The sequence below is a fragment of the Crocodylus siamensis genome, chromosome 3 (assembly GCF_052110815.1).
Source record: "Crocodylus siamensis isolate JL-2025a chromosome 3, ASM5211081v1, whole genome shotgun sequence".
Lineage (NCBI taxonomy): Eukaryota > Metazoa > Chordata > Crocodylia > Crocodylidae > Crocodylus > Crocodylus siamensis.
In genome coordinates, this window is record NC_143397.1 from 73,043,608 (window position 1) to 73,069,535 (window position 25,928).

Here is a 25,928-nt window from a genome sequence, read left to right on the forward strand (position 1 = left end):
TTATATTTTCTCTATATTCACCCATATGATTGAAAAACAAGCATATGTTTCCAACTGCTAATAGTATAACAAACTATAGAAGAAAAAGGAACAGGGAGTTATGGGTGCAGATATTCTATGGACCAGATTGCTATTTGTGCTAATTTGAACTGAAGACTCAGTCCTGTTCTTAGTGAAAAAATGTACCTATCACAAAACTGCCACCAAAACTGGCATTATTGACAACAGTGTCTATAGGATCTAGAAAGAGTGGCATACTTCTCTAGTAGTAGAAGTGGTGGTCAGTCCAGGTCATGATTGAGGAAGACAGTATCTCCTGTGTTCTCTATTTTGTGCCCAGAAAGAAGCCTTTATTCTCTAAATATACCAACGTAGTACTTTTAAGAAACCTTTGTGATATAAAGCCCTTGCAGATGTTAAATTTATGGTATGATTAATATATTAGTTGTGCCATAATGAGTTATACTGCAACATGTTCAGGCAATCAACAGCATGATAAAATGAGAAACTAGATACAATGGTGTTCTACGTATAATGTAGAACATCTTTGTGGCTGATTTGCATTGTGTCTTAAAGTGAGCATGTGACATCTCAAGCTCTGCTGATTGTCAGCATTGGGGTGGGGAAGCAGTGCTGGCCAGGTTGGAGACCTCATGCTGCCCTGTCCCCATGCCAGCAACCAGTGTCTCAGCCTGGGGCTGCACAAGGCTCTGCAAGTTTGGGGTTAGGGGGTGGGAGACAGAGAGCAGGGGAAGGGAGTTTATTGGCATGCAGGGCTGCTGGCTTTGAGCTTACTGCACAGAAGGAGCCAATCAACTCTCCCTGCACAGTACTTGCATGCAACACTGTGTGCACTCCTCTTTGAACTTGCCAGTGTAAATGGAGCCCAGGATCATGATCTTGGGCTCCCCTTTCACTGTCAAATAGGGTACAAATAGGATCTGATCCCTGATCCCAAAATCATATGTGCTACCACTCACGTTTAACATGGCAGCACATGCGATTGTTAGAATCAGGGATTAGTTCCCATCATTCTATTAAATGAACTTCTGGCAGGGGTCCTAAAACAAATAAAACATGATTTTCTTTTTTAAAAATATATTTAAATATTTTAAAGTCGGATTAATCTTCTCAAAGCTAAGAGTTGTACTCTACGTGTTATGATAAGATTGTTAGCAAATATTTCATATGAAGGTTTAAGAAATCACAAAGAATTGTGAGTAGTATGTGTCTATGCAGTTGTGTTTTTCCAAGATTTATGCCAAAAAAGATACTTTTATTCTCTCTATAGAGACATGAGTTCAATATAGCATATACTTGGATTTCCTATTTTTCCTTGTTACTATTCTGTTCTGTTGCTAAAGTACATAGCAACATGAAGTGATGGCATACATATTAATGTGTCCGCAATGGAGGAAACAAATGGAAAGCTTGGATAAATGTTAGTGTTTGCTCAGTGTTTGTTCCTGATTCAGAGCTCAGTGAAGCCTTCTGTGTTCACCATTTTTGCTCTTTAGGTTTATTCTTGACATTGACAGAAAGCTGTTCTTTGAACAGAGCCAAGTTGCCCCCAGGTTTATGCCAAGATTTGTCTTGAGAAATGTAAATGATGTTTCCTGCACACCAAAACAGGAGGCTTAATGTGATCCTTATTGGCTTTGTTGCTCCCTTTGAACTCCTACAACATGTTTTTAAAATTAAGTGGGGATATTACTAAAAGGCTAATGTTATTATTAATAGTAATAGTTTTAATAACAACAATAATACTATAGTAATGGAACTCAATTTATTTCATAAGAACAACAACACAGATCAGATCATTCTTACCGTTTTAACAATATTATCAACAGAAACAAAAAGAACCTGGCCAAAATGGATGGTTTAAATGAGAACAATAAAAAAACCAGCAGTTTCTCTAATATTCTGACATCATTTTAAAGTCTGTAGCATAATCTTGAATTTATACTGCATTAAATTTCATGATAGCTCTTTAAATCAGCATTAAGCATTACTATATTAATTAGACATTTGGTTCTGTCTGGGAGAGAAGAGTATTATGGAGGAGATTAGGAAAGAAAAGATTCAAGTTCCTATTTTTGACCTGACACAGGTCATCTCCTTCCAACAAGTGCCATGCATATAACATAGTGCTGAGCAACATGAAGGTTGCTTTCAGTTAAGGGAACTCATCAGAACTCCTATAGGTTTGATTTGTTGTATACTTAGCTTACTGTTAATTGTACTAACTACTATGTCCTCAAGTCCTCTCCAAACCCATAAGAAAAGTGGTCTCTGCCCTGAGGAGCTCCCAATCTAAGGATAAACAAATAGAGGAGCTTAAGTTTGATACAACATTGGTTGGAGTTCAATGGGGAATGATGTAATCAGAGCAAGGAAAAAGGAAGAGGAACTTAGCAATTTTTAAGGACTGAAGGGGAGGCCGTGTGTGTGTGCATGCGCGCATCCACATGTGTGTATATAGAAGGTCAGAGAGAATAGTATGCTAATCAACATGTGATAAAATGCAAGCCTTAACAGGAGATTTGGCTGAAGGGCATAAGAGAAAAGGATAAATGCTGGAGATGTTAAAAAGGAAGAAGCAGTGACATTTGGAAAATACCATGGATGCATCAGGCTGGAGAGAGAGAGAGTCCAATAAAATACCGCAAAATGGGTGCTTTTGTCAAAGGAAATTGGAGAAGACAGAAAAAAAAAGTTTTGGGAGCTCATCTGTTGAAGTTGTTACTGCAGACTCCAAGGGACACTTGAAGTAGATGTTTAGCTTTTTATGAAATTACCAAAATGCAAACCATCTCCAGCAATCATGTCCAATAGCTCTGATCATCTCAAATGCTATCCATAACACACCATATACATATGCAGTGCCTTCTAGAAATCCAAGTGGGAACAGGTTCATTTTCAGCTACCTAACAATTGTTCTAGGACTGATTGAGCAAGCAGAATGGCTTGCTTACTCAGTTGTTTTCCAGTTGAGAAGTCCAGAATATTGAGCCAAAATTCCCTTGCTCTCTCCCATCTTTCTTAGGAATATTAGGAGGTAAGAGATCACCAAGTGATCTGTTCTATACCTGCCAAAAATGAAGAAACCAGGATTTTTACTCTATACCTGCTGCAGTGTCCCATTTACACTGTAGTACTGTAACTACCACAGCCCTAGCTGAAGGGCTATAGCTATGACCAGAATCTACAGAAAATTATTAGCAGGGCATAAAATGTGATATATGAGCAAAATTAGTTCAGGTTGACAGTAAAGATTAGTATTGTTGACTGGACGACTATGAATGAAGCCAGTTTCCAGCCTCTGCTGCCATGTAAACTAGTCCCAGATTTGCCCGTTCACTTTCTGATGTTATATCAATTGAAAAGTATATGTAGTAATGATATTTGTGGCTTTCATGTTTAATGTGGGTGACACTTCTTAGAGATGAAGAGGAAAGGCAAAAGACAAGTGCAGTGTTTTTGCCACCTGTTCAGTGATATGGCAGATTATACCTTCAGTCTGTGTAGAACTCTTCCCTATTAAATAGCCACAAGCAGTTTAGTCGTCTTCTCACGGGGTCACTGTTACTGCCTATGAAAGGCTGGTAAGTCTTGGTGACCACATAATACCTAGCCTCTAACTGGGGAAAGGCTTGGCTCACTCCCTCCTCCAGGAGAGACTGCTCCTGTCTTCTCTTATTCTTGCCTGCCATGACTTGGATGCAGAATTACAGGAGGTAATGTTCGGTCTGAGAACAGTCAATCCTTGAGCAGGAAAAGAGCACCAGGAATGACCCCTGTTTTGTACAATACTGTGTCCTTCGGGACCAGCTGACTCACCTGAAAGGCCAAAGTTTTGGGAGCTCCTCCAACCCCGACACTCCCATCTTTGTACCTCTGGTTATGTAATTACTTAAGGTCTTACTTAAGGCCCAGCCTTGTCACTGTAGGTGCCAGATTTAGCTCCTGGGATACCTGAGAGTCTTTCTGTAATAAGAATAATGAAAGATTGAACAGCTCAGCTGCTCCTCACGATGTCTGGTGCTTGGCTTGCTGTGCCATAGATTCACTGCCAAGCCTCAGCTCCTGGGGCTTCTTGGGATCTCCTGCTAGCTCTTTGCTCCAATCAGGTGCAATCTCTGCCGCACAGCTGAGGCTCATAGTCCCTGCTAAGGGAATGACCGAGGCTTAATCAGCTGGCTTCCAGCTCAGCAGCAGAGCCAGCATGGGGTTCTGGCCCTACCCCCATCCAGACACTGACTTACATTGGCATAGGTCTCTAGCATCAGCCTTGGTCCCTGTGAGGCTTCCCAGTGCAGCAGGAGTGATGTCCTCACTGCAGCTCTACCAACTTTGCGCCAGTTTGCATGTCCGGGTAATTCCCAAGCACTGAAATAGTTGGGGTAGGGGTGCAAGTGGAGTCCTTCTCCCCTTCTCTTTACCAGCACTGCCACACTCCTCCAACTGAAACAGAAGAGCAACCATAGGACTTGGGATATTATTTATGAGATTAGTTGTACTGATAAGGTTATTAGCTTTGGTTTAGTTCTTTGGTTCCTAATCGTTAGCTCTTTTAAATTCTGGGAACAGAGCAGTGCTGGCTAGATATCAAAATATGTCATTATTATTAATAGATGTATGGACAAAGAGATCATGTGAGTATTGTGATGTAATATAAGTCAAAACAATCTTGGCATCATGTTAATAACTGGTATGTTAACTTAATTACACAGTTAGTTTCCAGCAAATGAGTTGTCTGTTTTCAGAAATGATGTATGAGCAAATAATGCACAAGCTGTCAATATAATCAAATGAGTGTGGGAGTCGTTTGTTCATTTCCAACTAATCCCGTAATATTAGCGTAATTTGCTTCAAAAAAAATTTTTTACTGATCAGTTCAAAAGTTATTTGTTAGTTTCTACTTGGAATAAACATAATGTCATATAGGGTTACAAGAAAAAAAGCTTTAAAGAAAAAAGTAAAAAACCAGAACATGCAGATATGCTTTTGAAAGTGTGAACACGGTCCATATGTGTTCACAGATCATATTATACAAACTAACAGGTAACTGAGATGTATTGATACTTGTCACCCAGTCAGAACTAACATTTGGTTTAATGTTATTATTAGGCATTGGACTCAGTGAAATTGAGGCCTTCAGGAATCAGAAGGCATAGTAAAGTTAGAAAGTACAGTAGAACCTAGATTTTTCATATTGAGATAGTATATGACTTAATTTGCAGCTCCACTCAGCTGGAGCACAGCAATGGCCCAGCACAGCTGAATGGAAAAGCAGTGTCCTTTGAAAGAAAAGCCTCAGCACATACCTAGAGCACCTCAGCAGTTCCATGCAGCTGTTTGCTGCAGCTGTATGTATCCATAGTTAGTTCATAACCCTCATCTTCTCAGGGCAATGAATGACCTATCCCTACAAAGAATCTGAGTTATACTGTAAGCATGGGCAGATGCTTTATGTTTTGTAACCTTTAAGGTATGTCACCTAATAAAGTGGATCAGCTGTGCTGGGACACATCTCTACACAACTGATCCGCTTCATTTGACAAAACACATCAATTGATTCCACCAATTGATTATGAGGGACAATGGATGACAAGTTCTGTGCTTACAGACATGCACCCCTGAGAATCTCTAGGCCATGTCTCCGTAAGCAGGGAAAGCCAGGGTTCCCCACTTACAAAGATGTACCCTGTTGTTTGCCAAGGGCACATCTCCTGCCATAAATCAAATAGATGTTTGCTGCAATAATGTAGCATAGATTATTACTGCCTTTTCTCATGTCCACAAACAAAGGCATTTGTGGTGTGACAAAGGGCATGGGCATCTATTTGCATTCACTTGCATTCACTTTCTGCTGCTGTAAAAAATATGGTGGCACAAAGGTAATGTCTGTTTCCATCCTTAGAAATATAGGTATCTGTAAGGAGAGGTTTATTACTGTGTCTTTGTACTCTGGTAGAGCATCAAGGTTTCAAAATGGGGACTCCATTTTGCTTGGCACTGTAGAGTTACAAAGGAGGTAACAGCTGTGCCCCAGGGAACTTGCAATATAAGATAAGTCAGATACCAAGAGTGGAGAATAGGGATGCCATCAAATGTATACCCTTATATTGGAATACAGATGTTATGCGGTTTGATAAAATTAGATACAAATATTTCAAGTACATCCAACAGACAATGAACTCATTATTTCTTCTAAGCTTCCTATGTATGGGTTGTGAGGAGAGGTTAGCAGCCATATTTATGGGTTGGATAGAGTATTCCATGCATAAGGGCAGGATCAAAGAAATTGTAAAGATAACTTTGGGGAAAATGGGCAAGTGAATAGTCAAAACAAACATTGTCAGGGAGCAGCTGAGCAGGAGCAATGCACAAAAAAATTAAAGGCATAAAAGAAGAAAGGGCAGATTTGTGAAAGCCAGAATGGGATTCGTGAACTTGAGCTAACTGAACAGAAGGTGAGTGAAGAAGGGGTGATATAGTCATAATGGGCTTTTATGCACTCCTAAACTTAATGCACATTGGCCTACTGCGCATTAAGGCAATTTAGGCACATGTCTACACATGCACGCACTAATGTGCATTAACATGGGTGTGTGGACTGACTTGGGACTAAAGTTAGTCCCAAATTAATGGAAACACACCACATTAATGCACATTAGCGCATCTACATGTTCACTAATGCAATCTAGCTATTCGTGCATAAATTTGATACCTGCTTTATTCAGGTATTAAATTTAGGCTCAAATAACCTTAGATTGCCATTTTTAAGGTGCATTAAGGGTGCACACATGTAGAGCTTTTAATGCACTTTAAATAGAGCTAATGCATGTTAAATGTGCATGTGTAGACATGCCGAATATGTCAAAAAGCTGTTTTTAGCAACTATAATTTGACTACTTTAAAGAGATGATGTCAGGAAGACAAGATGATATAATTAATAGGAAGACCAACCAGTAGTCAATACAGATTTGCAAATTATAAGCAAAAAGATGGTAGCTGATACCATGTGAGTAAAATTACCCAATCGGTGGCCTTTAGACTTCTAAAGGTACTTGGTCTTGGTAGTTTTTACTTACCTCTAGGAAAAAGAGATAATCATGAATGCTGCTAAAATGGAATAATAATTTAAAATTAAACAGTTAAAAGATTTTAAACTGTTTCTCATATATAGATATAGATATATATAGCTATAGATAGATCTATATATCTATATAGATATAGATATCTATATATATCTCAGACCTAGATGATTATAATTATACAGTTAGCAATTTTGAATCGTAGGCGCTTTTACAAATTTTGTAGACTGTCCCTTCAGTCTGTTATCACCATATCCTGTGTTCTAACTAGAGCCCGAAACGTTAAGCAATGAAGTCTGGCTTCCATTTTCCTTACTACAGTTTGTCACTCCTTAAAATTGACATTGACAGGAATGATTGGTTTCTGGCTTACTGATCTAAGTAGAAATGCCTGTATAATCAACATACCGCTTTATTTCCAGTGAAGGAGAAACAGCAGAAACCCCTTCATTACTGGAGGTGAATTTAGGAAATTTATCATGATATGATCTAAGCCAGTTTATCTTAAATCTAATAGATTGCATATAGTATAGCATATGGTTAAATGGTCCTAATTTTGTAACTGACAATGATGAGAAATATAATTGTCCTTCTGTCTTCAGTAAACGTATCCCACCTGGTTATTTATTGAATTTTCAGAATTTTGGAATGAGATAGTTTAGTGGTATATTAGACTCGGTAAACTAGTTTAGCTAGTGATCTTAGTGATACGACTGTTTTCTTCCAATTCAATTCGCAAATTTCAAAGTTTTCAAAGGAGCCTATATTTTGCCATCAGAAAAAGTATATTTCAGAATTAAGCATATTTCATGTTTGAAATGCTATATATAATAATACAGTTGTATAATTTATATTCCATATTCCAACAGTATTTGAGATAAGAGTGGGTATTCTTAAGGAAGGAAAGAACTTGCATACATTTTCTGTTACAAAATCAAACTTAAACAAGTATCAGATAGCTTAGTCATGGGCAGTTTTAATTTATAGACTGAAACTTATCTTCCTTATAGCATGATCACTACAGATCAACTACCTTCCATCAAGAGCTTTTCTGTATCATGGCTAGTCTGTCTAAATTAAGTTCTTTGTGATCCAATTTACTCTATGAGCTGACCTCCATAACTTTTCTGAATTTATCAGCATCCCGTTTCAAAAATGAATTTATTTATTAGAGTGCTTAGCTCCTCACAAGTGAATGCCTATCTTCTTGTACCCTGTGCCACCCATATAGGATTTCACAGTTTAGAATCATTGTCAGATGCCTGCCTTTAAAATAATAGAATCTAGGTTCCCTCCTTTGTTTTATCCCAAAAATGATTCTTACAATTATTCCTATTTTTTTTCTTTCTATTCACACCTGATATATTTTATTTTTTCCTGTAGAGTCATGAAAGCACCTTTTATTCTGCGTGTTAATTCCTCTGTTTTGTATGCTGTCATCTTGTTCATTCATGGATCTTGATGCACATTGAACAGATGACTTCATTAAGCTATCCACAGCGGTGCCTAGATTTTTCCCTGGGAGGTGACAGCTAATTTACAACTTATCAATATAGACATGGAAATTAAATTATTCAATCCAGCATGCATTATTTTGTACTTGACTTCTGTATATGAATGTCACCCATCTTTCCAAATGTTTTCTATAATATCTGTAATTGTAGGGTTTGTAAACACACAACTCAATTATCTGCCTGATAGAAACTCTTTTAAAATTTGTCTTCATCACTTCTGGTCTTCAGTGACTTTGAGTATTTCATATTATTAGATCATTTCTACTACATCTACTCTTTTGTACATTCATAAGTACATAGCACTGGTTTAATTGCTCATTTCTATAAATCACATTATTAATTTTTTCAGTAAAAATACAGGGCATATATTATGATGTCTGTTGTATTCAGTTTTTAGTCCACATAAAACATGATCTCACCTTATGTTTCACCACTGTTTTTAAACCTCATATTAGACACTATTATTGTTAGATGTTTGAAAATCTTATGTTACCATTATTTTTTGCAAATCTTTTTCCAAGGGCTACTTCATTTGAGAGCTATTTTACCTATTATTGTAGTAAATTTTAAAAGTAAAGCAGAATCAGGGTAACCATTTGTCATTAAATTGTTAATTTTAATAAATTATAGTATGGTGGTATTTCTAGATATTAGAAGAAAGATTTTTTTACTTAATCTTTGCTTCTCTGACACAGAAGGATATTGTTCATAGATTTATGTAGGATCTGCACTAGTTTATTTCTCTAATTTCACCCCAAATGTTTTCAATAATATTGAAATGCAAATGAGTTCACCAAAAATGTGATCATTTGGTAAATTTAGATTTGCAGCTACTCTGGTAGATTTACATGGTCTGCCTTTTGGCTCCGAGATATTACCCCATAACAGTCATATTTCCATGCTCTCTCTCAGTTCAGTAAGAAAATTCTACATTTTGACATGCTTTTTCTAATAATGTAGCAGTTAAAATAATTTTTTAAAAATCTATGTACTTACAATGGGTGTGTTTAAATATGTGAGGAGAAAATTATGTTAACCAGTATGAATCTTGTTCCGTTAATATGAAATATTTATGGCTTTTTTTTGTGCTTCATAAGCAGTGGTGACTCAAGCTGTTTTAACATTGGTTTCTTTGAGGAGAAATGGCTCTCATGTGAGATTCACAGTATTTCTGCCAAAAAAGTTCTTAAGGCTAAGTTCCCTCATAACTGTCAGTTTAAAAAAAAATATTTTGACTCCATTTGGCTTAGATACCTGCTATCAATTTAGATCACAGTTATCCCTTGTATTTAAATACAGTGAATGGAAACAGAGCAACCGTTAGAACCAAACAGCCTGATTTACTTATTATTGAAAGAAACAGAAGGAGCTATATGTCACAGTGCTATTTAAAGGCATACATTGAATTTTATCTGAAACAAAGCATTCTTTTCTTTTTTCTCAACACACTTTAAACGTTTTTTTCAGAAATTATATAATATGCTGGATGTTTTGGAAAGGGGGCTCTTTTAAGGTGACTATCACATAAACTAAACAGAATGATTGATTGGGTTCTTAAACTTGTGGTACTCTCTAACATTTGGCACTTTACCCAGGCATCCTGTGTTGGCAGCTCTGGAGCTACTTTGTTTATGCTCCTGATGGGCTCTCTGAATTGTCTTTTCATTCAAAACACCATTTTCCTCTAATTGTACTTTTGTGCAGAAGAATTTGCATTTTTATATAAAAGGTCTTATAGGTCAGTATGAAGGCAGTATCTAAGAACCGTTATATTTTTAAAGGGACAATTCTCCAAATGATCCTGAGAATTAGAAATATTGGTTCAGACCATATAGTCTGAGAATTTTAGAGTTTATGTATTGTTTGTTTGCCCATTTGTTTTCTCATGAATACCTTGATTATTCAAAACCAATTGTGTTTTCAGACTATGGTCTTTTTCTGTTAGCTTAATACACAATATTACTACTAGAAAGCTTCTACTGTTGTTGTAGTTACAGAGGTATCAAAGGTGCCGTAGCAGAGAGCACTATGGTAACTCAAAAAATAAAGAAGCCAAGAAAATATAGTAAATTAAATGGAGATGGGGACTTACAGGTGACCAGCTACTCTGTGCTAAGTATTTATGTGTCTTCTTCTAACCTGAAGTAAATGAAAACTAACCTGGATCAGCTAACAGTTCCATGAAACAGGTCTAATTTGCCCAGGTTACCTTCCACTTGTCATGGGATAAGAGCAGATTCATAGGCAGTTACTATGGGACAGCTGTTATGCAGTAAGTTTCTATCCCCATTAACTCGCTATACTTAATTCATTTCATTTGTCAGTTGTCACCTCATTTACCATGCATGATGACTTTTTAATGTAATAGTATACATATTATATTATAGACACTAATTTCCACTAATATCATTTCTGAGCATGTCACTCAGTATAAATCCATAAACAGATATGAGATGCATCTTTCATAATGATTTTCTCATATGACTGCTAACAGTTTTCTGGGAGCCTGTTTTCATTGGCTAAAGCATTTTTAAATTAATAGAGTAGTTTGAAGGCAAACATTTACCACCATTAGACTTATAGAAATGCATGCAAACAGTAATTAAGCTAGCACACACATTGTAAAAATACAATTGACTTCTCTTGGAGTTACTTGTATTCTGTTATTGAAAAAAAAGACACAGAAGAAATGAGTGTCCCAAAGCTTTCTCCCCTCAAAATACCTCAATGCCAACAGATTGACTTTCACACAAAAATCAAGTAGCCTGTTGGAACAAAAAAAATCTTTTTAATGGTTTTAGTCTGTTACCTCTCAGTCTGTAGGTCTATATAAGGTTTAAGCCCCAGAAAAAATAACAAGTAAAATTACAGTGTCTGTTTCCCCCCGGGATGAAATAGAATTGCCCTGTATGTGTTTATGCCAGAAGTAAAATGAAAGAGGAAGGCCTTCTACCTTTTAGCCCAGTATTGTAATTGTGAGGGAATGTGCTGAGGCAGTGGAAGACTCAGGTTGTAGTCCCCCTAATCCAGAGAGCTTTGAACATGCATCTCAACAGTGCTTTAACCATCAGACCATAGGTCAAGCCAGCATTATCCAGACCCCTTTCTAGCCCTCTTATAATTGGTCCACAGGGCAGGCAGATATATGGGGCCAGGAAGAAGTGTTTAAGTCAGAGGTTGTTTCATAGTTTCATAGTTAGTACAGTCAGAAGGGACCTGAGCAGATCATAACGTGTGACCCCCTGCCGTGGCAGGAAAGGGTACTGGGTCAAATGGCCAGGTGTTCATCTAGCCTTCTTTTAAAAACCCCGAGGGTAGGAGCTGGCACCACTTCTTTTGGAAGTTGGTTCCAGATCCTAGCCGCCTCCTAATGTCTAGCCTGAATCTACCCTGCGCTAGCTTGTGTCTATTGTTTCTAGTCACTCCTGGGAGTGCTCAGACGAACAGGGAGTCTCCCAGTGCCTGCTGATGCCCCCTGACTAGTTTGTAAACTGCCACTAGATCCCCCCTCAGCCTTCTCTTGTGAAGGCTGAACAGGTTCAGGTCCCATAGCCTCTTCTCGGAGGGTCTGCCGTGCTGCCCCCTGATCATGCGGGTGGTCCTCCTTTGGACCCTCTCCATACTGTTCACATCCCTCCTGAAGTGCGGCACCCAGAACTGGACGCAGTACTCCAACTGCAACCAGACCAGTGTCGCATAGAGGGGGAGGATCTCTTCCTTGGACCTGCTTGAGATGCATCTGTGGATGCATGACAAGGGATGGTTGGCCTTCCTGACTGCATCCCCACATTGTCAGCCCATGTTCATTGTGGCATCAGTGATGACTCCTAGGTCCTTTTCTGCCTTGGCACTGATGAGAAGGGAGTTTCCCAGCCTGTAGGTATGCTGCTGGTTCTTCCTCCCCAGGTGCCTCACCTTGCACTTGTTGGTGTTGAATCCCATCCTATTCTCATCCGCCCACCCCTGTAACTTATCTAAGTCTGATTGCAGCCTATTCCTTCCTTCTAGCGTGCCCACATCCCCCCACATCTTAGTGTCATCAGCAAATCTGAACAGGGTGCTAATTACCCCCTCATCCAAGTCACTGATGATGATGTTGAACAGTGCGGGCCTGAGGACTGAGCCCTGCGGAACCCCACTGCCCACATCCCTCCAAGTCGAAAATGACCCATCCACTCTCTGGGTGTGGCCCTCCAGCCAGTTGGCAACCCATTTGACTGTGTGGCTGAGCAAAATAGACGAAGGAGGAGATACCAGATTCTGACCTCGTCCCTGCTCCCAGTGGGGCAGGAAATTTCCCAGTACCATTTATCCATTTTATCCCATGAACATTAAGGTTGGGGACAGACATTACTAATAAACCAGTTTAAGTAATCAGAAACTGTTTTAAACCTGTAACAGAACAGATGCTCAGTGCACATAAACCAGTTTGAGAAAAACTTGGTTGAATATAGTATCAGACTTAACTGATTTGGCTCAAGCCAGTTTATGCAATATCCAGACCCTTTCCTGGTTTAAGATAAACCAGACACCCTCAGCATCCCGGCATGCTCTCTGGGCTGGGCAGGGCTATCTGCTCCAGTAGCAGGGCTGGCCCCTCCCCTCTGCTCCCTGGCTGTAGCTCCCCCTCACCGCTCCCCCTCACCACTCCCTGCTAGGCAGGAATTCCCTCCCCCCCCGGCCATGCCTTGCTGAGGAGGTGTCTGTGTATTAGCTAGCCAACTACATGCTGGCTACCCTCCATGCTGAATCAACAGGCAGAATCAACAAATAGTTGGTAATGCCCCTCTGTTCTTTTTTTAATTGGGTGATAAACGTTGTTATCAGTTCCCTGGTGGGCTAATCACAGTGTCCTGCCAGAGCCTGGCCATGGCCTTCTGAGGTCCATGCTGTGGAAGGAAAGTAGGGCTGCTCTAGCACCCCCTGACTTCTAGCCTGAGCCACTACAGGCATGTACCTGCATTTCTGGGATGTCTGTCCAGTTACAAAACTGATTTAGCCTAGCTAGGTTAGACTAACCTGCAAAGATTGAATCAATTTAGGCTCTGGCTTTTTGAATATCTGTCCCTAGCTTAAGGGTGCTGATAGACATGAAAAAACAAAACAAAACAAAAAAGATCTTTACCAGAAGAGGAAGCACATTATTATGACTCAACTCCCCAGCATCTGTATAGATCAGGTGCTTCAGCGGGGCTTTTTGGTGCTTTGATCTAAAGCTGATTCAGTCAGCTATTAGATCGAAGCACCAAAATGTCCTGCTAAAGTATGTGATCGATGCGGATTTTGGGTGAGCCGAGTCAAACTAATGTGATGCCTCTTCTGGGCATGTTCAGGGGCACGCTAAGCTGGAAATAAAGTTCTGGGTTTTTTTGTTTTCTCATGTCTGTAAGCAGCTGAAATATAAGGTGCAGTGATGCCAGGTTTGAAAAGAGAGGTTTAGAGTACTTTGCTAGGAAGTAAAAGATGCAGTTTCAAACCTCTGGGGTGAAGGGGGCTTAAATATCCTAACTACTAGTCTAGGGCTGAAAAGGTGGCAGGGCTCTTCTGCTTCACTTCCCCACAACCACTGTCTGTCACCTGTTCCTTGTGTTGCTGCCCAAATAAGCTTTTGGGACATGCTTGGTTTTATGTGAGGATGATTCTGTTTCAAGTCCATGGTTTGCCACAGATCTTAGGACTGTTTTGTTTACCTGGCAAAATATAGAGCAGGGCAGCACCTTAGATGCTTTTCATCCTGCAAATTTCATAAACCTCTCTGAACCAGTTAGTCTTTAAAGCTAGGTGCAGACATTCAAGAGGGTTAGGGGGAGTTTAGATCGGGTTAAAAATAGCCAGCCAATTTAACTTACTTCACCCATCTTACAGTCAGACCTGGTGTCAGTGTTTGGAAATCAGTCTAAACCCGTAACAGTACAGAAGTTCTGCATATACAGACTGGTCTAAAAATGGCAGAACCAAATCTCAAATAGACCTGGATTAATGTAGTATCAGACTTAATTGATCTAGTTTAAATTGGGGCATTGAACTTCTGTACAGTTACCTGCACAGCCCTAAAATTGGGAAAACCCAGCCACTGGCCCCAGCCCCAGGGCTGGGATTTTCCTCCCTGCCTCCCAGGTTATTTCTAGGCCCCCAGCCACTCGCCACCCCTCCCCCCACAATCCACCAAACCCCACATCCCACTAGCTACTCCTGGTACTGCTTTTATCAGTGTTTGCACTGCTGGGAGCCAAGCAAGTAAATATTACTAGGTGAATGGGCAGGAGGGATGGGGTATGTAGGTTGCTGGGGGGAAGGTAGAGGTAAAAATAGTCCTGGTCCCCTTCCATGGACCCTGTGAGCCCCCCTAATCCCACTAAACCCTCTCAGATCCCACCAGTCCCCCACAGACCCTACATGCCTCCAGTTGCTTCTGCAGATTGCACCTGCTCCCCTGATCCTTCCTGCTGATCCCATCTGCCCACATCACCCTATGTACACCCTCCACAGATCCTGCTTGCCCCTCCAACCCCCACTCCAGTCCCACCATCCCAACTTACCTTAGATCAAGTGGATATTTTAAATGTGATCTAACCTCCCTGAATATCTTCACTTAGCTTAAGCTGCCACCCTGCCCTACCTTCTGCCTGACTTCAGAGTGATGCAGCTTACCACCTTTTTGCCCCATCTGATGAGTCTTTTAGGCTCCTTTGGGACCCAGGAATGGGAGAATCTGTCACTGATGTTCCTTCTTTCCTTCCTATGGGCCTCAGGACTTCTGTAGAAAGAAATGATTGGGTAAGAACTTTATGTATTTTGTATGCCAAATTTTTATCTTTCAGTTCCCCTTGAGAATGTCACCACTGACAGAACCTAGGTTCAGACTTAAAAGGCAGGGATAGAAAGTTCCTCATCTACAGAATAACCTGACAAAGATACAACTGAGCCCAAATTCAGCTTTTCAGACAAAAGACACTTTTACAGCCATTTTCAGATACTAATGAAAGTTCAGAATGAAGAAGAAAAACAGTCAAAGAAAGACAATGGAAGAAAGAAAAAATATAAGGGAGAAGTAAAAGTGGCTACCCTAGAAGAGACCAACAGCAGGGCTTTCTCAACTGAGCATAACACAAGTTCTGAATTTTGTATTTGGCATCTAGTTTCTGAGGTGTTGGGTGTGTCAGAAATGAGAGAGGCAGAGAGACCTTCCTGTAAATGATGCATGAGGGAACACAGACTCTGTTATGTTTGGTTCCGTTATTCCCTTTTCCTTATGATTAAGTGTACTATACGTGAGTGCCTCTACAAAGAAAGTAAATACAGCTTGGGACATAAATAACTGCATAAAAGTTGATAAGCAATACTAGCATGGCTTAAGACTATTTAAAATAGTTATAAGAACAAGTACAATGTATCATGTAATACCTGCCTTCAAAATCAAACTACATTAAAAGGTGCAAATTAAACAAAAACTTTGAAAACTTTTCACCAGATATGCACAGTGCTACTAATTTTTTATTCCTCTGTGTGCTTGTTTCACACTCACTTTATTAAAAGGTTGAAACTGCTTGAATACTGGAACTGTCAAACCTATACATAAATGATTAGGAATGCTCCACTAATAATTTCCAGTAGAACTCATCATTGAGTTTCCTTATGAGAACATCTCTCTCCACTTTGAATGCTACTTAAGACTTAAAACTCTTTCTTGAGTGATTCATTTCTTCTTGAAGATAAACGGGCCAAGTTGATTATGTTAACATTGTCACAGACTGGCGCTTCTCATTGTAGATTGTATCAGGCTCTGTAATGATTGCCTATTGTCTTGGCGGAGAGACACATTTTGACCGTTACTGTCTGCCAGTGACAATTTTTTCCTTAATTTAGGAATTCCTACTTCTTACTGAGGCCAGCTGGAAACAACTAAGGCATTACAGCACCTTCTTCAGCTGTTGGCCATGGGAATATGTATTCTCTCCAAAATATATATCTTTGGCAGGGAACAGAAAGAAGGAATCTTGGGTAATTGTTTTGTATGCCAAGTGTAAGGATTGTTATATTTAACGCCTAGATTTCTGTCCCTAAAAGTATGTTCAAAAAAAGTTCAAAAGTAGGCCAGTATACATATATAGGGTGTTTAGATTTTATGCAAATGACATTTTAAAAATAGCTGTTAACTATATCTAGATTTGTTTTCTTATAGAGCCTTTAACAGGAGTGTTTTACATGACTTGCTGCTTGAACGGTTTTACAGTACCTTTAGGACTATGTCCAAAATGCACAGATTAACAGCCACATAAAAAACTCTGGCTGCATATTAGAACATTTAGTCTAAACCTACAAACACAGTTGTCCTACGGGAATTTTTGCTAATCAGCTACATGGCCTCAAAATGTAGGTCATCTGAACAGTCAGAAGTAAGAAATAACTAAAACACCACAAAAAGAAGGACCGTGTGTACAAGTGTGACATTCTTTCGGAGAAAAAAGTGTAAGAGAGTATTCGTGTATCCTCAGTGATTAAATGAATAGATTGAATTAAATTAGGCTTTACTAAGAAAACCTGCTGAATCTCCACATTTTACTAAGGAAGTAGGTTGGAGTCATGTATTTTAGGTAAATCATTATTTTGATTTAACTAGAATCGTGTCTGATTAAATCATTGCATAACATTAGCATGGAAGAGATACCATAAGTGGAAAGCAATAATGTGATGTAACTTGAAGATAATTTTATTTTTTAAAACATAGGAAGTTACTATGCAGTTATAATCCACTGTGGGAGGAGGAATTGCTGCCTAAAATTTACATATAATGGATGGAACAGGCACTGATTTGAATATTTTTAATGAGAACAAATAAGTCTTAGAAATGGTTTTGGGAGAAGTTTTGCCACACAAATTAAAGTATGCAAGTGAATATTCAGGTCCCTATGCAGCACTATATGTGGCAAAACTGAAAGATGGATCTTATATCTCAATCTGCTTGCCACTGCTCTGCCAGCAATGAGGGTCCTTTGGCAACACCAGAGCACCACCTAGGGCACAGACAGAAGAGCACCTCCCCATTGCAACTCAGCACTTTGCAGGAAGTGCTGTGAGTTGCAACAATGCCCTGAGCAAAGCAGGAGTTCTCTGTTGGGTCCGGGAGTTCAGGATTCCAGCTGCTTGCTGCGAGCCTGCAGCCCAGTCTCCATAGCAATGCCCCTCCCACCCTGTCACTGTTTTGAGAATGGGAGGGGGGGACAGGAGAAGAAGGAGCTGGTTCTTGGGGTTCCCCATCCCGTGCTGGAGGGTGGGTGTAATGGACTCCCCCACCCCCACCACCCTACCCTCCAGTGCCGGCTGAAAAAGCCCTAAACCAAACTCCCTCCATTCCCTTTCCCCCCTCCCATTCTGAAAACAGTGATGGGCTGGGAAGTCCACAGACAGAAGTTACTGAAGCCGCTCCATTTTGCAGCTTGTCCATTTGAATCCTTATGCAATGAGAGTTCAGATTTTTGCAGGTTCAGGCCCTTTTAAAGTGGTCTGCAGCCGCACACTTCTGTTTGGTCACATCCATAGCGTGCTTTCTGGGGCCAGATTAGGCAAAAATTGTAACTTCTGTCTGTGCTTCTAGGCTCTCTGCCACCTTTAAGAGCTACCAAAGGAAGGGAAAAGCGAGAGTGTCTGTTTTCACCATAATCCTAAGACTCCACAGTAGCATTAGGAGTAGTGGCAGTGAGAAAGCAGGGTACCAGTTCCAGGCACCTAGTTAGAAGGGAGTCCAAAAATGGCAGTTACTGCAGCTAGCCAGCCCCTGCCATTGCTGCTACCTAGGGCACAGACCCTACTTGTTACACCTCTGCGATTCCATGGATTCAGCTGGCCAAGAAGCAGGGAAGGATCAGGTGTGTAAAGAGCAGTGATTGGAGCAAGCTAAGAATCTGGCTTTTAGACCACATATTAGTGGACTTGAATAGTTGTGGTTTATTTTTAATGCCATCCAGTTTTGTGCTTTTCTCCATTTGTTGAAATGACTTAGGGCTATGTATAATTGAGACAGTTTATTAGACTACTTGGCTTTTAGTTGCTGATCATAAAAATTGACAGTCTAAAAATTGCACTTTAAACCTTTATGAATCCACTCTGCATACAAGTTGTGCTGACAGAAATACATTTTATACTTCTTATAAAGCAGCAGGGAGAAGACAAGAATGGGAAAGTGACCTTGAATTATTTTCTGGCTTACAAATCATCAGCAGAATTGTTAAATGAATTCTGAATGCAGAATTGTTATTACTGGTGATGATGTGTGAACTAGGTACAGCTTGATCACCAGGTCTCAGACTGAGTTTACAGTATGAGTAATGTGAAAAATCATCTTTTAAATTGTAAACATATCAGCTTGGATGTAGAAGTCACTGAAAACAAGTAGACACAGAACCCCACCGTGCCAGGATTGCAGAATCACTTTTTACTGCTTAATATCACTTCAAAGTCATACAAAATAAAAATAAATATGGAGTTAAAAATCAACACAACAGTGGCAAGATAAGGGAAGAATGGTTTTAGGACTAAAACTTAGGGCAATCAGAAAATCTTTTTTCCTTGCTTTTCCACAAACCTTCCACAATCTCCATTGGCAAGTCACTTTTATTATCTGTATGTCTTATAGAAATCATAGAGAAATAGGGCTGGATGGGACTGCCAGCTTGTCAGCTGGTCACACATATGTCCTCTAGTACAACTCCCTGCCTGAGGCAAGATCATTCCTATACAAATCATCCTATACAAATCCATAATCTAACCTCTTACCATCAACCCTGACAAAACATAAGACATAACACCCTCAATTTCCCCGTGCAAAAGTGGGATAGTAATATGGAATTTTTTTCCCCCAAAAAGGCTATTGTAAAATTATAATTAATTGTTTATCAGGCACATTGGTTTCCTTGGGTAGAAAACACTGTAACTGCAAAGTAATATGATTTAATATGTAAATGGAAAATATAAGAAGTATAGAAAAATATAAGAAGTTGGTGTGGGAGAGCCTTAGCTATGTGAAGTCATGGGCACTCAAACACGTTACTACAAGGTAAGTAAAGAAGGGTGAAGATTTACAGCATGTCAGATTCTGCACCTTCATGGCAACCCCTCAGTAAAATAAGATTACGTGGGTTCGCATTTATTCACCAGAGTGTTAACATGGACGGTTACCTTGCAGCTGATACCCTGTGAAGCCCCATTTTCCCTTACCTCACAGTAATTTGTTTATGGGCCCATGCTTGCAAACTCAATCAGGATAAGACTGAAAACCTTGGAAGAAACAAGTGGAATAACTGGTGAATACTAAGGGGATGTTGTCACTGTTTGTGTTTGAGTTCCACACTCTCCCAGACTTTGGAGTAGTTGCATCCAGGGTTTGGTTTGAATTTATCTCCAGTTCTGGGTTGTAATGCATGTTAAATAAGGCACTCTAAGGATAGATTTATATGGGTGTTTAAGAAATTAAATTTCCCAATACTCCTTTAAGAGTACTCATAGGAATGTCTCAAATGCTGCCTAACTGCTTCCATGCCACAAGCTCCCAGCCCAGAAATGAGGCAGTGAAGCCATTCTGCTGCTGTTCTTGAGATCTGTGCCTGGCATATTTTAGAGCAGCAATGAGGGAAGCCTGTAAATAGCTTCACTCCCTCATTTCCAGATTTGGGACATGCAGAACAGGAGGGGATGTGCAGAGCGTGCTTGAGAGCAGAACTCCTGAGAGAGCTGCAGCAGTGGCATAGGCAAACGCTAAGATTTCTTTGAATAAAAGTGTAGTATGTGCCATGTGACTGCATAAATACACAGTTTTCTAGTCCATCTGTGTACAGGAGATTAAAATCACATTGAAAGTATTTTTCAGTTGTAAGACTTTCCAACATGTAATAAAAATATAACTGTAAGAAAGCAGATGAAATAAAGGATTAGAGTCAAGATTACTAGCAGAGTAGGAAAAAATGGCAATATGTCATTATTTTGCAATGAAATTACAATTAAAGCAATGGCATATATGTGACTGAATAAATAGCGTACATATACCTCAAGAGATTCAACATGTGTCAAGTCAGCAAGTGGGTTTCATCAGTTCAAATTAAATTTCATATGCAAATTAGATTTCATATGCATTTGTAAGGCACTGCCTTGGTTTATTTTCCAGGTTTTTATTTCACAATCGTACTTTACACTGAAATACTGTACTGTAAAAGGCTATGTGACACCACTCACCTTTTTTACATGGGTGATTTGGGGTCTGTACAGTTAATGCTCATGTATATGTTGATATGTGATGCACAATACTTGTGTGCATTGTACCACTGAAATAAGATTGCACATAGAAACTATTTAGCTATCTTTAGTCTAAATGCAGAAATGTTTTCTATGCACCTCCTCTGAAATATAAATAAATACTTGGATAGTAACTCTATCCCTATCCCTATCTGGCACGCGTACTGCTGCTCTGAGTAGAACTGGTCCACACTGAGGGTAAAGTTACATGTTGCACTTAGATTGTACTAAATGCACTTAAAGCATGAGTGTTTAGATGTTAAAGCTCATTAACTCACAGTAAGTACCCTCTGAATGTCCCAGAGTTGCTCCAGGGTTAACTCTGGGCAGTATTACCTAGCTCCTATTAGGATAACTTCAGTCTGCTCCACAAAGATAAAACAAGCAATTTATAGTCCCCCAGAATCTCACACCTCTCGCAACCTCATCCCTCGTCCCCCTTCCACCCACAGCAGGACTAGAGGAATAGAGCCATGCCCCTGTTCAACAGTCCTCTAGTGGCCAGCCAGAGCTCTGCAGGCATTAATGTGCGACTGCTTGCAGCACATTCTAATTTTAACATGGCTTAACACTCCATAGAGTCAGTATGGTTTAAGTGTAACAAGTAACTTCCCCCTTATATACTGTCACTGTTATATTATCTTTCAGCTGACTATGCTCATGGGTGGCAAATGAATGTTTCTACAGTCCACCAGCCTTAGGACTGTGCCAGCCCCAAGAGTCTTACTTGATATGGTTAGCATTCTGCTGAAAAGAAGCAATCAGACTTTGGATCTTAATGGTTACAAACCATTATGTGTAAGAATACCTGACTGAAAACTATCTGGGGTAGTTTTTTAAGTGATTTAGGGGACAGCTCAGTGGGAACAAGCAACCAGCTTTTCTTTTTGTGTAATTTGTGCTCTGTATATTCAGTCCCTGCTTGGTCATCATTAGGGCCTAAAATTTGTCACTCAGATTACTGGATGAATGAACAGCAATTTTATCAAAGTGGCAGCTTCTACCTTGAATACATTTATATTAAGTGAGACTGAAGTTTCCTTTCTCAGCATGAAGGAAGGATTTTCCACGTGATCCTGTTTTGTTGGCACAACTTTCACTGACCACTCCCTTTTTCCTCTCCATCAGATCTCACCTTCTTCCCACAGGTCCTTTTCTTCCTCCATTTATTTCCCTTTCTTGATTTTGCCATCCCCTTTTTTCCCCTTGTTCCAAAAACTCCATGCTTGGAGAGTAAGAGTGAAGAAAAAGCCTATTGATGCACTTGTCATGTTATAGGAGCTCAAAAGAGGCATGTCAAGCTGATTGATACTTGAAGAAAGCATGACACCAGAAGACAGACTTTAAAAGAACTGGCAGATATTCTGCTTGGTGAAGCACTTGTACAGAGGGTTTGGGAGTACAGCTGGTTCTTCACCCACCATGGCCTTTCTTCTTCAGTCTCTCTGAGCTTCTACTGTTACTCCACCCAACCCCATTATTATGTATTATGAGTACATATTCAGAAACTGGAGCGGGAAATCAGCCATTGTTGCTTAGGGGCTTCCTTTTACCACTGGTGCTGTCAGATGAGTCACCTGGAAAATAAAAGGCAGTTGGCACCAGTGCCCAATCCTGAAGAGGTATCATAATTAATTGGGGGCAAGGGTAGGGGCACCGTACAGGATTGAAGCAATTTCCCTTGGGTCTTAACCGTTACCACGTTTTTAGGGGGTTTTTTTAATTATTTTTATCATGGTTTTCGTTAATTAATCTGTCATAAAATCCCAGCCCACTGGTGTCAGTAACAACACAGCCATGAACTTTAATGGGGCTCAGGAATTCACCCTAATTTTCATGGGCAAACCCAGAATTCTAATATATGCCTTTCTTCCTTCTATTGTAGTGCTCGGTTACCTGTGGCAAAGGAATGCAGTCTCGAGTAATCCAGTGCATGCACAAGATCACAGGAAGGCATGGCAATGAATGTTTCTCCTCAGAAAAGCCTGCAGCATACAGACCCTGTCATCTTCAACCCTGCAATGAGAAAATTAATGTAAACACCATCACATCACCGAGGTTAGGTAAGCAGCCAAAATAACTACCCCTAAATAAAAAGAGACTGGACAAACACCTGGCTGGGTCATCTGACCCCAGCACTTTTTCCTGCCCAGGGCAGGGGATTGGACTCTATGGTCTGCTGAGGTCCCCTCTGACCCAGAAAATCTATGAAACTATGATGATGCAGTAGTTACCTTTTCTGTCTTCTCCTGTGAAGGTGAATGATGGTCTGTGACTAATAGCATAGGGCAGGGGCTCGAGTGATTTTGATTCTGTCCTCAGCTCTCCTAAAACCTTACTCAGTCAAGACAGTTATAATAAATGTATTGCTGTTAATAATATTTATTCAGGCAGTTGAATTTTAACATCTCTTTACCTCGGTTTCCCCATGCATAACTTTGAGGACCCTTCAGAGTGATTTTAGGAATCTTGAATCATTAATGTCTGATGCACGTATAGGTGTTCTAAAAGTGCTGCTAAACATGCAGGCAGAGATGCTGTTAGATTGGTGTAAGAAATGTATTTTGAACAGATTGCAACACGCAGTTTCCTAAACTTACAAAAATCTCGGAAGTCTTTTTGCAAAGTTTTCCAAAAGCATTTCTCACGGTTTTTGCAGGATCCAGAAGCATATGGTTCAAGGAGTTTACTGCAGATAATTCCTTCCATCAGTCTTTAGGCCAAATCACTAGCCCCTATTACTGAAAGCCTAAGATGTGAGAGGTTCAGTTACTGACATAAAGGGGTTTTAGTCATGTCATTGAGACCCTTTTTAAAATCCCAAAGTTCCTTCACCTGTTTCCTGTTAGAAAATCTGGAAGGAATTCAACAATGGCCATAAAGACAGAGCTGTTAATATGACCAATTTTAAAATACTACTGGAGTTTTGATGATAGTCTCTCCATCAGGTCCTTAAAATGTCAGTCTGATCCTTGAGCATGATTGGGGGTATATTCAAAAGTTTGCTATCACCCAGTATACCCTTTCCAGATGATTTTTCAAAGCTCTTGTTAGGATAAACCCTCCTGTCAAACAGATTATTCCTGCACAGAAAGCAAGTCTAATGTTTTGGGCTCTGTGTATAATCCTCCCTTTGAGCCAACCCAGGGCCTTCCTCTTTGATGTTTTTAACCTTTAAAGCATTTTGTGCTGTGACCATTGTTTCAGCCTGCTGGATCAGATGGCAGCTGTATCTTACAGTCCTTCTCATCTGCTATTTCAGAGGGACAAAGATGTCCTTCATATTTTATCTTTCTTTGTTCACAAGTGCCCAAATGATCACAATCAGAAGCAGGGCACCATCCTCCCATCATAGCCATTCTCAGTTTAGTTAAGTAGAGGCATCTTCATACAGGCTACAAAGTTGTATGTAGATAAATACATACAGGCACTTCCAGTTGATTAAAATGTGTTAACTTAATTTAAAGGACCAGAAAATGAGTATTAGACCCCACAAGGCTATGTTGTTCATGTGGATTAGAATATGTTGTCTTGATGCTTGTAATCTCACAGTCAGTTTTACTCAATATTATTTAGGGCATATCTTACCAGAAGCATGTCTAAGACCACTGGCAGATGTTCATTTACATGTACCATGGAATCTGATTCCCAGTGCCAACAATCACATTTCCTGTCCTGCCACGCTTAAATGGCAGGAGGTACTATTTTCGAATCAAGGATCAAATCCAATTCACAACCTACTTGCCAGTGCAGGGGGAGCCTGAAGTTCCCCCTGCACCAGCAAGTTGAAAGCCAGGTGTCCATAGGGCCAGGACTGAGGCCAACAATCAGCTGATTGTTATCTTGGGCTGGGGACCACCCTGGGGCTGGTTCTAGATTCTGGTGCAGTCTCCAGCCAAACTTAACAATCAGCTGATTGTCAGCTGGCCACACATTCAATTCAAGGTGACATACAAACCAATCATAAAGCTGTTCTACATCAGGCATTGACAACCCCCAGTATGTGTGCCAGAGCATGACATACAAGGCCATTTTCCTCAGCACGCTATAGCCAGCCCGAGCTCTGGGAAGCTGCCGCTGACCACAGAGCCTGGGCTGCTTGCAGCAGGTGGCTGGGAGGCTGCAAGCTCTGCTGCAAGCAGCCCAGGCTCCATGGTAGGCAGCAGCTGCCCAGAGCCTGTTTGTTGGCTGCAGCTGGGAGGCTGCAAACAGCTGCACTGGGCTCCACAGCCCCACCACTGGCTCTGTGGCTGTGGTGGCTGCACACATGCCTCTGGTTGCACAGCCAGGTTGGGGCCGGGACAGCACAACCCCAGCCCCTCCCCCACCATGTGTCACGAGGCACACATGAAGCCCAGTGCTGGGGTTGCAAAACCTGGCGCAGCTGTTTTGTGGCCTGCCTGCCACTTCCTGCTGTTATCCAGAGCCTGAGCTGGCTGTGGCAGGCAGCTTGGAGGCTGCAAACAGATTGCAGCCCTGGCTTCATGGAAGTAGCAGCTGGACACACACCTTGGGGCAGCCAGCAGGGAAGGGGCCAGGGTTGTGTTGGCCCAGGCCACTTCCCAGCTGTGTGCCCAAAGTTATGCGAACAGCCACAGAGCTGGTGCTGTGGCTGTAGAGCTTGGCACAGCTGTTTGCACCCTCCCAGCTGCCTGCCACAGCTGGTCTGAGCTCAGGGCAGGCTGCACCAGGCTCTGGCACTCCAGCACTGGCTCTGTGGTGGCAGCGCACAGCGGGGGAGGGGCTGGGGCAGTGCAACCCTGGCCTGTCCTCTGCTGTCCACCTGGAGATGCTTGTGCAGCCACCAGCAATGAGAATTGGGCCCCTCATGGCTCCCCTGCCTCTGACACAACAAGTGAAGGTGTGGGTGGAGTTTGGTGTTTTTGGCACTAGCCAAAATCATTTCCAACTGCTGTTCTACATTATATATGAAACAATGTTATAGCTAGTTTGCCATTTTATAGACTCTTAAATTGAGTGTATATGTAGCATCCTTGTTGTTTATACCACAATTAACAAGTTAATCATG

At 40.7% G+C, this 25,928-nt stretch overlaps 1 protein-coding gene across 2 annotated transcripts in view; it reads left to right on the plus strand.

Annotated features, from left to right (window-relative positions):
- ADAMTS19 (ADAM metallopeptidase with thrombospondin type 1 motif 19) overlaps window positions 1-25,928 on the plus strand; it is a 256,732-nt gene that overhangs the window by 227,494 nt on the left and 3,310 nt on the right. For both annotated transcript variants that reach the window (XM_090038506.1, XM_090038508.1), the window contains one exon: window positions 22,785-22,962. In XM_090038506.1, coding sequence (XP_089894632.1) covers window positions 22,785-22,962 — 178 coding nt within the window. The remainder of the gene's footprint in view (window positions 1-22,784; window positions 22,963-25,928) is intronic.